Source organism: Sebastes umbrosus, chromosome 24, assembly GCF_015220745.1.
Source record: "Sebastes umbrosus isolate fSebUmb1 chromosome 24, fSebUmb1.pri, whole genome shotgun sequence".
NCBI classification, from domain to species: Eukaryota; Metazoa; Chordata; class Actinopteri; order Perciformes; family Sebastidae; genus Sebastes; species Sebastes umbrosus.
The window spans coordinates 15,601,379-15,618,089 of NC_051292.1; the positions used below are offsets into that span (position 1 = coordinate 15,601,379).

Genomic DNA, 16,711 nt, shown 5'->3' on the forward strand with positions numbered 1-16,711 from the left:
GACAAAAAAAAAAACGCCCGACACTGGCTGGATGGGATTAGTAAGCACGGTTAAGTCATCTCTCTGGGCAGTTTTACACATGTCACACACCCGTTCATTCATACTGTTATCGTCAACGAGTATTTCAACAGATGGAAATCATGAGGTATTATTATTGCGTTAGAAGCACAGGTACAAACATGATAACTGGAGTTCATGAGAAAATATCGCGTGGATCCGGTTTCCAACTGAAAAAGATCTTTCCAAAGACGTTTTCTCCCAAATATTCATCCAGAGATACAGAGAAATGTGTTCAGCACAATGAATCTTTCTGATTTAATCAGCCCTATAAGGCTCTGCCGGGGTTATCCGAGGTCTCGCGCCACAGATGGTGGTTAATTAACTTTGCCTTTTGGCAGTTTTGTCTTCACACTTTCTGCGAGCTGACGACACGGATAACACAGTCATGGAGAAAATATGTGCGCACACAGCGTACACAAGCATTTTAAGAGCCAGAGTTTCTGCCTCCTCCGGCAAAAGGAAGGCCCAGAGGATATTTCCAAACCGGCATCTTTTTCATTTGGCAGTGCTGCTTTCCAAAAACTATTTACACCTTGTGTTTATTTAGATTTGGACTGTAAAACGGAGGTTTTGAAGCTCTGGTTCTATCTACCGGCCACTTAAGTCTCTTGTTTTTCTCACATTCAAGAAGTTTATTTTGGGTATATATATCTATAATAGCTTGATATTAAAGGCTCATTATGTTAATCTAATAATTCTAGTACATTAAGTATAATTTAGGCTTTGGGTTGATCTCATGCAAATCTTCAAAGGACAAACTGGTATTTGGGTAATGGAAGAAAGGTGTTTTGAGCAGTTTAACTACAGTTCAACAAATTACAGAACACAAATCAGCACAGCTTTGGCCCACTTCACCGGTCCAGAGTTTCCAATTTTGGACCGTTTTGCTCCAACTTTCCAATAACCAATAACTCAGTTCACAAAAAATCCGGACTATCGCTCACTAGAGATATAACACTGATCTCAAAAGTAATTTATTCGACTCCCGCCTCGACAGTAAGGGACCGATTTGGAGATACGGTACGTCAGATCCAATACGAAGCTATTTTCCCGTCCCCTCCGTGAACCTTCTTATGAACTATGTGATATATTTCTGATCCATCTCGGAGATTTTGCAGATACGTGATACTTGCACATGTAGGAATCCTGGCGGGGCCGCGGTACATGTCTGTGACCTTTTTGGATTTGTTGCACAATCTCTGCTCAAATGTGTATGCAGCAGCTTTTTAATGAATGTGTGCGTCAGTGTGTTTGCTGCATCGTGGCAACCGGCTGCAGGTGTGACTGATAGCCGGTTTAATTATGTATCTAGTGCAGCTACTCATTACAAAAGTTACATACTGTTCTGATGACGCTCGGTGTGAGATTACAAACACACAAGCTTTCCTTTACATATGACTGAATGAAGTCTGTACAAACACACACACATTTCAGTCTATTGCCTGCAGCCCTGATCTCTGAGTAAGCCGATGTGGAGTCTGTCTTGGACTGCAGGGAATTACCTCAGCTCTGAATCATGTGGCGTCTTGCCGAGAGTGTGCACAATGCAGTCACCCAGCCATCTTTCTTACTCATAAACTGTCAGAGGGCCTCACACAGAGGCTGGACGCACACCGCAGGAGTCTCGAACACAATGTTTCTCAGGGCCAATTAGGCAAATTCTGTTGGAGTGGTGAGGTTTTGTTTTTGTCTCAGCGGCAACTCCAGAGGCTGAAAAAGATAGAAGACCCATACTCTTGTTTTGTTTTATTGGACAGACAGGTGGTTGTCAATGTGAACTGTTAGATAAACTAAGTCTAATATAAATTAAGATACTCTTGATTTACTGACATTTTTGTTATTTAGGCTTAGCCAGTAGATATACAGTAAGTGCTGGAAGGAGTATCCAGATGTTTTACTTAAAGAGCCAGTGTGTAGCATTCCGGGCGATCTATCAGCAGAAATAGAATATAATATTCATAACTATGTTTTCATTAGTGTATAATCACCTGAAACTAAGAATGTTCTCGTTATCTTAGAATGAGTCCTTCATATCTACATAGGGAGCGGGTCCTCTTCATGGAGTCCACCATGTTGCTCCTCCATGTTTCTACTGTAGCCCAGAAGGGACAAACCAAACACTGGCTCTAGCGAGAGCCTTTAGCGTTCTTACGTTACCTGAAGGCCACCGTCGTTCTCCGACACGCTTGTGAAACTGCGGGAACGTGAGCCGCAGAGTGTTAAAAACCGTGGCAAGGCGAACGGTGTCCATCACGGTTTTGCACTCAGCGGCTCACGTTACCGCAGTCTTGGAAAGGGAGGAGTGAGCGGAGGGTACTCAGTTGGTTGCAATCTGCAACCACACCACTAGATGTCGCAAATTCCTACACACTGTTCCTTTAAGTAAAAACAGCAACATCACAGTATAAAAATACTCCACTATACAAGTACTGCATGCAGAATTCTACTTAAGTAAAATACAGTATCAAACACAGTATTAACAATATACATTAAAATGTAGTGTAAAGTAATAAAGGTAAAAAGTCAAAATCAGAATGCCTCGTCACAGTTATATATCATATTACTGGATTTCATCACTCATACATTGACATATAAGCAGCATTTTAATGTTGTAGCTGGTCAAGGTGGAGTTGGGTAGAGTAAGCTGTAAGAATGCATTTAATTTATAACTAATTTATTCTATAAAATATCTATAAAACAGTTTAATAGCTGTCAATAAATAGAGTAAAAGTACAATGTTTCCCTCTAAAAGTAGTGGAGTTTCTATATAAATAGTAGTTAAGTAGTTTAATTTAAAAGGTGTGATTATCACCATTTCTGAGCTACCAGAAAGATGTTGGTAAATGTAACTTTTATTAGCAGAAGTACACTTAAAATCTACATATCTTGTGTTGCCTGATACAAATGACTGAATAAAAAGTCAGTCTTTTATCCGGAACAGCAACTTTTGAGCTCAGTTACTTGGAAACCCTTTGAGCTGGATGGATGATGATGTAATGCCTTTGGGCAGATTATTCTTCCTCACATCAAACAAGTCATACAAATGAGTTTCAGCATGTTTTCATCTCAGTCCTGCTTTGTCTTTTGGATATATTTACTTTCCCTGAGCATAATGCAGAAAAAGTCATAAATTACTTGGCAAAGGAGCTTACAGTTGTTTTGCCTGCGAGTCTGCAGCTTACAGCATCATCTATTTATCATAGCTTGATTATCGCCAGTGAGTCACTGAATGGCCCATTCATAAACCAGATGTCACAAAGACACTCCAAACAGACCTCCATGATGCTTTTATTCATAAGTACTCTGATGTTACCCCTTTCTCCGGGCGGAGACCACCTATCATCATCTGTAAAATACACTAAGTAGGTACACAAGTGTCTAAATCTTCTTACTGATTTTGGCCGCCTTTTTTCAAGTCAAAAATCTAACATCATGGAAAAACTCGTCAGCCGTGGATGACGGTCGGCAACTTTGGGTAATTTGTTGCGACATGACTTAAGGTCCGGTTCCAAAAAAAGTTCTGACACTGTCAAGAGAGTTTGCGGCATAATCGTGCTTTGTGGCCGGTGGTGCAACGTGGTGATGATGACTCTATTCCGCTGAGTGACTAATAATAACATGGCAGGCAAATGACGGCATGCTGCCGCGCTGCACAGATGACGAATGTGGAGCTGAACGTAGTACGTAGGTCTGGTTTACGGCCGACTCACAGTACGATGACAGAACAGGTTATATCAGCGCGTGTGACGAGATCCCACTGCACGGTCTGACATGTAAGAAACAACAGTTGTGTTTAGACATGCACAGCCTCCAAGGACGCTGAAAGGTTGAAACGTGTCTCCTGTGTCTTATATTGTCGGGCTCACTGAGTGTTTTTCTTATTTCCTGGGATTGTGTCGGGGTTTGTTTGGGATTTATAAGACAGCAGTTTGAGTGAAAGTGGGATCCATGCCACTGATGCTTAAAGAATGAAAAGCAAATTAAAACATCTCATCAGTCACAAAGTGACTCCTGGAATGCAACAAACACCATGGATTGATTACACATGACAGTATAAGAGCATCTGTGAGTGTTTTCATCTTTTAAGCCCTTCAAAGTCAAGGTCATGGATTCAAATTTGGCACATTATGTATTCTGTTGTTGTGTTGCGTCTGTCTTGACTTAAGATAAATATTGCAATAGATACACAAGACTAATGCAAGACACTAAAGCTGGGCGTACGCTGTACGATTTTAGAAATGTTGTTGTGTAACTCCTACTCCTGCTGTACGAGTAGATCGTTTTGATGTAAAGCCAAAGCTCCCGATTTATGTGCTCACACTGTACGGTCCGATCGTCGGACGCGACCTGAGTGATCACACTGTACGGTCCGATCGTCAGCCGCGACCTGAGTGATCACACTGTACGGTCCGATCGTCGGCCGCGACCTGAGTGATCACACTGTAAGGTCTGATCGTCGGGCACGACCTGAGTGATTACACTTTACGGTCCAATCGTCGGCCGCGACCTGAGTGATCACGCTGTACGTGTAAAATAGAAGAAAAAAAAACGTCCTTCGGCCCCTGAAGGCCGTTTTGGCTGTTGACAGTTGTCAATAAAGATTTGTTTTGAGAGCTACGAGGCAGGTTAAATTGTTTGCTAGCAGAGATCTGTACGGATCACAATGCTAACAAGGCAGAAACATGGTGGCTTCATCATCTTAGCCATCATGTCTGCTGAAATGTAGAAAACAAAAAAGAGGCGCCGGCCGTATATGGACTCGCAGGTGGCCAGGTAGACATGTACAGTATGGCTTGTCCATTTTGCAGAGAGAATTGGAAGTAAGCTAGCTATCGGTCCTCGTCCCCCCCTGAACACTGCCACGGCAAACGACGCCCGAAAATCTGGTCCGACTCTAAATGAGTCGTGCGGCTCAAAATTCGGGCCAGAAACGGGCTAAAATCGTACAGTGTATGCCCAGCTTAACAAGAGACATGGTGCATATCTGCATGCAGGATATTAAAAAACATCCTTTCCATCTTCTATTCATTCAACAGGTAGAGGAACATGCGATCCCGCAGCAACAGCCTGGAGGACGTAACCAAGGCCAAGGCGGCGCAGCAGCAGGTGGACACTCGCAAGCGATCTGCAGAGCGAGAGGAGCCGTCGGGAAGGGCCCAGCGCCGCAGCCGACACCAGGAGCCGCCGGACGACACCGGCACCATTCAGCGGAATCACAAGACGGCCAAGAACGGCACCTCTGCTGGTGGGAGTGGGAGTGGGAGTGGGAGTAGCAGCGCCAGCGGTGCTACAAAGGGAGGTCGCAGGGAGAAGACCAGGGACCTTTCCCGAGATGACCTCGTCTTTCTACTGAGCTTGCTGGAGGGAGAGCTGCAGGTAACCCAAATGGTAGAGAGCCCTGGGAACATTTACAGCAGCAGGCATGCCTGAAGACATGGCACTGGCTACATATAGTCAGATACGGTGGCTCAGCGGGCAGTGGGCGCTCAAGATGGACTAAAAGCCTGTGTTAATGGACAGCCAACAGCTGAGGCTACTTCCTGTCATTCCAGCACTGGATCCAGGAATCCCCTGGCACTGTTGTTGTATGATAGGAGCAAGGCAAAGTTTGCTGAGGTTAAGGAGCAAGATACAAAGAAACAAAGAAGCAAACAGAGCAGAGATAGAAGTATCCAGACTTTGGTTTTTGTAGATAATTGCCGACACCCACCGATGGCCGAGCGTCGGCTCGGTGTGTCAGGGCATTATAACTTGAGCCTGCTGCTGCATATTGGAAGTCTGCTTGTTAATCCTGCTTCACAAAGTTGAATCTAACCATATCCACTGTTTCCCCCACTGCAGGCCAGAGACGAGGTGATCACAGTGCTGAGGGCAGAGAAAATGGACATGGCCCTGCTGGAGGCCAAATATGGCTTCGTCACACCGCAGACAGTCCTGCAGTCCCTGCAGAGAGACGCCATTCAGGGCAAGGCTGACGTCTTCCAGGAGGACATCTATGAGAAGCCCATGGTAGAGGTAACGCCAACTCTCCGAATGAAAGACTGTATATAGGGTCTAAAACGCCCTCAATGAGCAGCCCGGACGTGATAGGTGTTTTCTCTGCACTGCCCCCACACAGCTGGACAAGTTAGTGGAGAAGCAGAGGGAGACGCACCGGCGGATGCTGGAGCAGCTGCTGATGGTGGAGCAGTCGCACAAACAGGCCCTGTACAAGCTGGAGGACGAGAAGAGGAACCACGGAGAGTTCATGAAGAAGAGCGACGAGTTCACCAACCTGCTGGAGCAAGAGCGCGAGAGGTCAGTGTGTGAATTAACCCCAGGACTCAGGTAGTCACTGAGAGAAGCTGCCAGAATTGTTGCTTCAGCCCTGCGGCGGCTAAATGTATTTAAGTTGGACAGAGAATGTGACATATGATCTGAAAAGCTATTTACAGAAAATCTCATTTTGGTTTGAGGGGAAAGTTTCACAGACTTAAATGTTCATTTTGGATGCCCTTCAACCACATTATTAAAGCAAATTGCCTGTGCTGGCCTCCTGTTGCTTAGAAGAGTCCAGGGTGTCATTTCCATTCAATTGCCAAGCGAATTTTTAAGCAAAAAAGAAATGTGAATTAGGTGCGTTTCCATCAACTGGTTTGGAGTGAATCGTCAGAAGTTGGCGCTATAGGCTATGCTTTACGCATGGCTGTGATCCGCCTTTAAACAGAGTAGAAGAAGAAGTTGCGAACCGGAAACCAAACAAGTCGCCTCGGCCGATCTACGTAATGGAGAGAAAACAAGTTGCAGATTACAGCCATGTCTGTCCAAAATGTCATCACTTCATCATTTTATCCTGTTAGACATTTGTGTGGTAATTAAAATGTTTATTGTGTGGTCACAGTGACCTTGATCTTTGACCTTTGACCACCAAAATCGAATCAGTTCATCCTTGAATCCAAGTGAATGTTTGTGCCAAATTTGAAGAAAGCGTTCCTGAGATATCGTGTTCACAAGAATGGATGGCGACCCCAAAAAAGCTGGCGTGGAGGCATAAAAGGCACTCACTATGTCGAGTGACTTTCAAGTGACAACACCACACGCCACGCATGAACTCAGCCCCCAAGTGCAGTATCAAACTGAGGTCAAAATTACGACTGGTGCAGCCTTCTTATTTTAGCGACGTCTGTCATCTCTACTGTCCCGGCAGTACAAGTGTCTTTACAAGTCAATGTCAGCATGCTCTTCAGAGTGAGAGGGCCTCTTGAGTCATTACAGCAGACAGAGTAGAGTCTTTTCCCATGACCTTGAGATGGAGGATAGTGGCCACTGAATCATTTTGAGAGTTGAATGCCTTGCTCAAAAGCAGTTTTCCCCTCCTAGTAAAAGAGTTCCTCCATCCAACTCCAGCCATTCAGTGCTGCCAAAATGTCTACGTAATGTTAGCGTTAAATCAAAGCGTTCTTCAGGATTACAGGGGAAAATCACCCGAAAGATTTCCATTATTGTTTTTCCCATGACCTGCGCTAGGTCCTTTACTTTTATTATCACCTTTTATTGAATAACTCTGCCCATAGCTGGAGCGAACCGGGGGTTTTCACTGGAGACGATCCAGCGACGGAGGGAGGGAGTTTGTCGACAGATAATTTAGGTCTCGGCTTAGATACACAAATAAGCTTTACGTTTACAGCTCTGCTTTATGGTAGCACTGCGGATATTTGTGAACCAGAGTGGAAAAACCATATCCCTTGATAACTATCCCCCAGCTACGCTGAAGCTCAGAGGCAGCAGCTCAGAACGAGGGACACTTGAAGATCAGATTGTTTATGCTGCGGTTTTAGAATGTGGTAATTCTCTAAAGTGTCCGAGATCATAAAAAAATTATTGGAATTGCTTTCAATCTTTTCAATCCTAAAACCACAGACAAACAGATTTTTGGCCATGCTAGCAGCGTGACTCTAGGGAGGACAGTGTGTGTCATGAAGCAGCGGGAAAATCCACACATTTTTATAGATACATTTTATATTAAAGACTTCCTTTTCCGTGCGCTACTCATATTTTACAGTCCGATTAGCAACTTGTGACGTGACCAGATTGCTTCGGAGGAGCCAATTTACAAGCAAAATTTTAAACCAGTAAAAGAAATCCTTGTCAGACGATAGCCGGTGGGTTGCGAGACGGCATTTTGGTCCCTGCGATCCTCCTCTTTTGCTCTCCACATGGTCTGTTTACCTGCATTCAACCAAGGCCTGCTTCAACCTGATTGGTCGACACTACTCGGACTAGAAACGGAAACCAGGATGCGTGTGAACGCAGAATCTGTTTATACAACTCCCCTCATCACAAATCTATAAAATAATATAGTTCTTTCTGCAAAATAATATTTCTTTAATTGCCTTTCTACAGTAATTTACAGTGAATTAATTTTGGGTCTGTACAAATACTATTAATTACCCTTAAAAAACACAAGATTACTTTATAACCACATGCTTAATGGCCAGCTATTTTAGGGAAAATACACTTTTTTTGTAATTTTACATGCATTTCTTCATTATCATGAACAGGAAAAATCTGTTGAATTATATAACCTCACATTTAATGTAAAATTATATCTAAAATGTATAAAAATACAATAAATGTCCATTAAAAACATAATATTAACATAAATTACGATCAAGGGTAAATTACTGCAAATATCTGTAAATCTACATACATTTAATTGTTTTATGCAAAAGGGGGGAAAAAATCGGTAAAATGCAGAACATTTCCTAAGAATTCTTTTTTTTCTGTTTACAGTGTTTTGTCCAGACCGAAATATTGCATGATGAAATTCATGATCCAGAGGATGAATTGTAACAACTGACCTCTGACCTTCCATCTAGCGCCATGATCAGAATGTGTCCAATGCTTTAGCTTATGACTAAATACCTGCAAAACTGATGACTATTTACGTATCTATTCCCATCCCAATATGATAAATATTATAAATGCTAAACATCAGCATGAGTTCCTAGTTAGCTCAAAGCACTGCTGTGCCCATGAACAGCCTCACCCAGCTGCTAGGATGGCTGCAGACTTTTTACACTACAACAAAAAAGTCCTGAAACACTTATTCTAGCACGTGCTATGAAATATAACAGCGCATGATTAAGTTGGAGGCCCTGACAACAGACTAAAACATGTTGTGTTTCTTAGCTGTAATTTCATCTCCGTGATGTTAGGAGGACCTTGTGCAGGATTACGAGACATTACAGCTATTTCAGATTACTGTACAGACATGTTGTCTTAACGCCTCCGATGGTGAAACTGTGATCCATGAAGTAGTGTAATGTGAGATAAGTCTGGGGTGAATTATTTGGAGGTGCTGTTTAACACTGCCAGCTAAGACCTGAGGTGGAAACACGTCTGACTGATTTCTCCTGTAAATGTCAAACAGAGAGCAGTCACTGCTCTGTTTACTGCTTCCTCAGCAATATCACATATCACACACACACACTAACCCCAAAAACTCACCTACGACACAATCAGACACACATGCACCCTCAGCAATTCATTTCACAAAAGAAACACAGCTGGACGTCGGCCCGTGACCTATTTGGGACGATCACATCATTACACTTTGGCTGCAGCCGAATGTTTGAGTTGGACCGGCGGACGGCGTGACGACGGTCTGCGCTTTGTCACCGGGTATGTCAGGAAGGACAGGCTGCCATGAAAAATAGTCTTTCTGTCCAGGGTCGGGCTAATTACCGCGTGAGAAAAGGCGAAAGATTTATATGACTGAGAGGAGAATAAAAAAAAGAAAGAAAAACTAACCTAATGGCTCTGAGAAGCATCAATCACGCAGCGTGTTCAACAAGATGCCAGATTACCATGGAAATAGTTGATGAGGGAGTATATTTTCAGTCTCGGGTTCGCCAGCAGACTTCAACGTGAGTAAATGTACATACAAGCAAGTAGAACTGTGCGTGGGGGGGGCGTTCAGCATCTGCTGTTGTCATCGGTCCTCAGCGGTTGGACGCAGCCTTGTTTATGTAGCTGAGTACTCTGTTAAGTGTAAAGTTATCAGGTAAGCGCGTGCGTTACTGGACCTCATTCCCTCCCTGAGCTGTTTGTCCAGACAATCCTCAGTCCAGTTAGTCCAGTTTGTTGGATATTTATCACAACTTGGATTGTTTTTTGCAGTTTTGGTCATCATTTTTGGTCATCATTTTCTGATAATCAGTTTTTTTATTATCTTTTAAAGGTCCCATATTGTAAAAAGTAAGATTGTCATGTCTTTTATATTATAAAGCAGGTTTAAGCGCTTTATAAATACTGTGAAAGTATCGAAGCGCTCAATATACAGAGAAATACACACAGCCCTTATTCAGAAATTGTGCGTTTCAAACAAGCCGTTGAGATTTCTGTCCATTTGTGATGTCACAAATCTACAATATTTAGACCATTACACAGTTTTAAATGTAAACATTCTAAATGTGTCCCAGTTTATTCCTGGTTGCAGTGTATGATAATGACATCAGCTGACAGGAAGTAAACATGGACCCAAACTGTTGCCTAGCAACGCAATTCCGTTGCAATTCCGTTGAAATGCACTAAAATGGAGCGTTTCAGACAGAGGGTGGATACAGGTATACTCAAGCAGACAGTACGAGGAAAATAAAGGTTTTCCTTGAACATTACAGCATGTAAACATGTTCTAGTAGAAACACAAAATACAAGTATGAACCTGAAAATGAGCACGATATGGGACCTTTAAAACTTGCAGTCCAGCAGCCGATAAAATTGGGGATGTACTCCTAGTACACTAGATGTCTCATTCTCACTTCCCCTTTCCTTTGCATTCACTTCACAACAAGTCGTTGCCAGGCAAATACTGTCAATCTCATTTATCCGTTTTAGATACCACGTGGTACCAATGTCGTTATAGAGCGCTCCAGGGATGGTGTTTTTTTGTGTTAACCACAGACCTTATTTTCATTTCTTAACTAAAAACCCATTGACTTCCAGACGAGGGAACAGGAAGTGCTAAAATGCTGACTCATTTACGGGTTTTAGGACTCATTCCTGAAGCACTCTATACTATTGGCTCACAAGCCTTGTTAGAAGTGGGAACCAAACGTCAGCTATCTAACTCAGAGATAAACAAAACATTCATTTTGGATCCACCAAACGTTTTAAAATTAATTCACAATCATAATGTGTTTTTTAAAAGCTATTTGTCTACATACAAATGTTATCAATAAGACCTTTAGGTAACAGATATCACCATGAAACTTCCCCAGTTGATTACTTACACTAAGACAATTATTTTTTTGTATTACAAGTTTTCTGAAAATGTATGTTTAAATAAGGTGTTATCTAATGCTAACTTCTGGTGAATTTAGGAGAAATCCACAGATGCAAATAGAAAAAAGTAGCAAATAAACACCTAAATGTGTATTTTCTTCCCGCTAGTCTGAAAGAAGACATGTTATGGACGCAAAGTAGATTTCAAAATTGAAAAAACATTTTGCCTGCGGTGTCTCCCCTTAAATCTTCCAATGCTGATCACAAAAAAGTTGTAACAGGAAAGATATATTTGAGTCATATAACAGTCCGCTGATCCTCTAAAGATGTCGAGGTAGACATGTCATCACGACTGCCTCGAGCAGGAAGAAGCAGAGGATCCCTGAGGAGCTAGAGTAAACGACGTTTCAGTCCTTCAGCCCGAGCACAAAACCCAGAGTTTGTTCAGCAGCTTCTGTTCTGCTCTGCGCTCCTTCCAAAACATTATTACAGAGGGCTAGGAAAACTGAAAACCCCAAAATAGCTTTGACTTCTAAAAAGGAAACGCCACTTATCACTTTGTGTGAGGAGAGCTGAAACAGCGCTCTGTTGTTTTGAGACCGGCGGCCACGGCTTGACACGTACAGTCGCACCGGGCTTTCATTTCAGCATTGTTGCATGATGCATTTTAGCTGGATGGAATCATTTCCTTTTACCGGGTCCTGGAAATTACGTCCTGGGGTAACGTACTGTAGGAGTTGGGAGAAAACCCTTTTCCCTCCTCATCTCCTGCTGCCTTTTCTATCCTGACCTTTTATCATAGCAGGACACCTCTGACTGCTGCCTGACCTTCTCCCTGGAAGCCCTAAAAAGCATCTAAATCTGAGCAGGGGGTTGTGGGGATGAACCCGGCTCCCCTCTGATTAATTGGCGATGGAGCAGTGAGTGATGACCTCATCGCACGCCGGGTACCGCAGGAGCAGCAGGGGTGTGAGAGCGAGAGCGCCATCCTAACCATCAACAGATGTTACTTTAAACATGACTTCAGCGCACGGATACACACACACGTCTTTACGTGTGTGTATACAGCGACGCCACGGCCAGGCCTTCTGCTCGCCTTTGTTCTATCGCAGATTTTTATGACCATCTGTATCCTCTGATTTCACGCAGAGCATAACAAAACGTAAAGCCCGGCTCACGTTCGGAGCTGATGTCAGCGCGAGGAGTTCAGCTCGTGTTGTCGTGTGATGCGCTGAGAGACCGCACGGAAATACGAGCCTCCTGCTATCTTTACCATTTAAAGCCGCGCCAGGCAACTTCACATGTCTCCAGATGACAGCGAGAAGGCAGGAAACATGAACTCGGATACGCAGCAGAACTCCTGTGATGTAATGGCAGTAAAATGCACACGGCGCCCTCGTGTTTACCAAGCCAGCTGGTCTGGGATCAGTTCATACCAAAGAGAGAAGAGAGGCAGAAGGTGGAGTTTTACTGAATCCAGGTTTTCTGGTTGGAAGTCTCACTTTCTGCTGTTTTGTTTTTAATACTTTAATGCTGTTATTTCTGAGTTTAATCTGGCAGCGACACATAATAAACGCCATCACACAATCAGAAACAGAAAAACTATAGTACTAAAACACAAGATTCACTCCTTAATACAACACTCAGATTTCTATATGTACATTGAAATAGGTCTTTATTATTGTCCACACTGGGACAGTAGCCAGTTATAAGGCCTCACTGAAAGGGACTTTTACAAGACAACAATACAAACGGCAACTTGCACCAAATAATGTGTATATTCTTCCTGATGTTTCAGTAATTTAAGCTTTTTATTCTTCTCACCCAGTTATGCCTTACAATTACTTTTGGTCACCGATGACCACATCAAGTCCATAAGGTAAATAATCTATCGATACTACGAATTTTTGTATTTAAGCACGAAATAACGTTATTTGGATGTATTTTTTAGCCCTTTTAATAGATAAGAAATGTCAAACGTCACTCCGGTTCACTCTACCTGTGTATGACGTCATTGTCGCGCGCCAGCGGCGCCAATCTCAGAAAGACGACAACAAAACGAAGCAGGCTGATAGCGAGGAAGAGCCAGACGAGAGAGAGATTTTCAAGCCGTTTTTGAGGTCCGGCGTGTGGAAACATTTTGCAAAAAAGGAGATGTCCTTGATAAATCGTTCGCTGTTTGCAGAACATGCAAAGGCCACAAAAAAATACAACGGCAACACGACCAATCTTTCCACACACCTACTGAGCCATGCACTTTTCATTTAGACTTATGATTTCAAGTCATAAGTCTAAATGAGCCAAATATCGTCCTTGAATTGTATCGGAACCATGGAAAGTGATACGTATCGTATCGTTGTTAATCGTTGCACCACTAGTACCTTTCCCCAAAAAATTGTTGCACGATGCATCGAAGGCCTTAATGGGGGAGTCCAGTAGTTGCGAACTTGCCGTAGAAAACAAAGCGGTGCGATGGGAAAACAGCCCGCAGATGATATGAAACAAACGTGCATCGACGTAATTTACTTGCGCAATAAGTCACGATTACTTTCCTGTAGATAAAAAGCCCAGTAGCTGCTAACGTGACCCCGCGTGACCTCCCTCCTCTTAATGATCTGCAGGGCACAATATATCTTCCTGCCATCTGGTTGGCTTAACAGCAGCGGTGGTGACATCACTCGTGCGGATCAGAATCGAGAACATTCTTCGGCGATGCCTCACCTTTGCTGAGATGCTTATTATCCAGACCTGCCCTGTTCTTTCACATTTTTTTTTACGATCTGGGATTTGGTTATTAATTATCACTGTTCCTGTCTCTGCAGGTTCACCTCAGAGGCAGGTTGTGAACTCTGCAGGAACAGTTACGCTGTGTTTTAGGAAGTTGTCAAGCAGATGTTTTGCTGTATATACACATATTCCGCTGCATGCATAAGCAGGATCCGTCTTCACCTATGCGTTGTTAAGATATTATCAGTACTCCTAAAGCGGTTGGTGAGGAGACAGAAATTTGCCTCGTTCATCAAACATAGCTGACATGTGATGGCTGAGGCTGTTACGTCTTTCCTGACTCTGAGCAGAAGCACACCTGTATTCCTCCCAAAAATGTTTCAGCCCGGTGCATATTACACATTCCTGCTCAAAGCCAGCGTCAAACTATCGATGAGATATGTATGAGGAGGAACTGTCTGCTCAGTTTCAAACTTTCTGGGAAAAATGTTTATTAAACGCTGGTACGGGAAAGTGTGTTTTTTGAGGCTCTGTGTCAAACACTTCCTTTTATGGGAAGGAAAGCGGTTCCTCGCTCCGACTACTGTATACGACAGATATTTGCTTTGAAGCCCCACCAGTTTGCCCCAATGTTGAGGTCAGGAATCACACAAATATGAGACATTCAGCGACACCCTCCAAGCACACATATGACACGCAGCCACCTCTTAACAGGCCGGCAAAGCACATTCTGCCAAATGCGTCAGCACGTCGCCGGACTTCCTCGAGAAGCCGGAGAATTCTTAGCACTTTGCTCGGTAAAACTTTATGAGAATGTCTTCTAGTTTAGTCGTCAAATATGCAACTAAACACTGAATTTATGGATGGAGTAAATCCAGAAAGAGAAGGGCAACACAGAAGGAAACACTGAAAAGACATCGCGGTGCAACGATTAATGTGGCTCAAAAATGATGCGATGCTCTGGCCTTTATGACAATCATTAGAAAAAAAGTTCTAGGAAGTTTTTACAGCTTATGTGTCAGTGGTGGAAGAAGTATTAAGGTCTTAATACTTTGTTACAAGTTAAAATCCTAGTACAAAGCACAAAGTACAAAAGTATTAGCATCAAAATATACTTAAACTATCAAAACTAAAAGTACTCCTTATGCAGAATGGCCTGTTTCTAAATAATGTATACAATAATATATATTATTGAATTATAATTAGTGATGCATGTACTTTAATGTTGCAGCTGGTAAAGGTGGAGCTACGTTTAAGTCCTTTATACACTGCTGGGTAACTTCACCTGTGATGATACATCAGAATGTATTTGTTGATTTAGTTTTAGTTAGGGATTTTCTATTAATAATCTGAATATGCAACGTAATATAAAGTACCATAAAACGTACAAGTAAAGTACAAGCACAGTGAAGTCACTCCCTATTTACTATGTAGTGCACTATATTTACGGTCCGATTGCACAGCTGACATCATATGCAAAATTAAATTAAAAAGTTTAGTTTGTTTTTAGGTGATATAAAAAAAAACCATGGGGAGGATGGATGACAGATGAGTCCATATTCTGCAGAATTGTTTTCCCTGCTTTGCACCACCTTTGTTTGTGTATCTAGATGCTCGTCACTATCACTCCCACATCGTAGGAAAAACTGAGTGGCTACTGACCTAATTCAGGCCGGTCAGCCAACACTCCCTTCACTGCTTAGGCCAGATAACGAACACATTGCTCCACAGTGTCCTCCACCTCAGGCTCATTTGTCTGAATCTACTGTAACAAGGTTGACGGTATTAAGACAAAGCAGCCGACCCTCCTTTTCTTTCACTTGACCTTAAAAGCTGTTGAACTGCACAACTTTTCTATCCCCTTTTCCACCGAAATTAGCGTGTATATGCAAGTTTTGTAAACATGGAAAAACCTGCTAAATATAGGAGATAGACTCCTTTCCCATTGCTAGTAAACAAGTATTTGTTTTTTTGTTCTGGTGTGTCATGTTCAACATCATGAATGCGCCGGAAAACAGGGTTGATAAAAGATGTTGCAGTGGTTACCTCTTTTTTATATCTCTTACTTATTCAGTCTTTCTTTCAAACTCTCAAACCAGAGTTGGGGATTGTTGGAACAGCAGAAAGGTTTGATGACTTTCATTTGCTTCTGTTGAGTTTGAATGATTTGACGATGATCAGCGAGGTAAATTTACTGTTTCTGTCAATGGAGTCTGGTGACTTTGAGGAACGCATTAATCAGCTGTTTCTTTTGACATCTAACTTCATGAATTACAGGTTTATTTCGACCGAACCAGAGTTGCTGATTGTTGGAACAGTGGAAACACTAACTAAGATGGTTTTGATGAGTTTCATTTGTTTTTTGTCGAGTTTGAATGAAGTGTTTTACAACCAGCAGGGAAAAATAACTGTTGTCTGACTGGAGTCTGGTGGCTTTTGACGAGCGCATATTAATGTATGTTTTTTATTTTAATAGATAATAATAATTGTCCAAATCCCTTTTGATTTTCTATATTATATATTCACTTCAATGCGCCGCAGTGCTCTGTTTCTATCACTGCCAATTGGAGATGGAGCCGATAAATACCTGTGACTACTGCAGAGTCATTTGTCCCGGGGATGAATATTGATTGTAACCTTTTCAACTAAAGACAAAAGC

General features: G+C 42.5%; 2 protein-coding genes across 3 annotated transcripts in view; one reads left to right on the forward strand and one right to left on the reverse strand.

Moving 5' to 3' along the window:
• filip1l (filamin A interacting protein 1-like) overlaps positions 1–16,711 on the forward strand; it is an 85,815-nt gene that overhangs the window by 29,746 nt on the left and 39,358 nt on the right. The window contains exons 2-4 of one of the 2 annotated variants that reach the window (XM_037761582.1): positions 5,097–5,436; positions 5,902–6,075; positions 6,179–6,357. In XM_037761582.1, the coding sequence (XP_037617510.1) occupies positions 5,107–5,436; positions 5,902–6,075; positions 6,179–6,357 (683 nt within the window). In that variant the 5' untranslated portion in view covers positions 5,097–5,106. Of the gene's footprint in view, positions 1–5,096; positions 5,437–5,901; positions 6,076–6,178; positions 6,358–16,711 lie in introns of those variants that run through there. The other variant, XM_037761583.1, reaches the window with a different exon arrangement.
• Positions 1–16,711, reverse strand: part of LOC119483477 (epithelial cell-transforming sequence 2 oncogene-like) — a 72,036-nt gene that overhangs the window by 2,252 nt on the left and 53,073 nt on the right. The gene's annotated exons all lie outside the window — the stretch shown is intronic.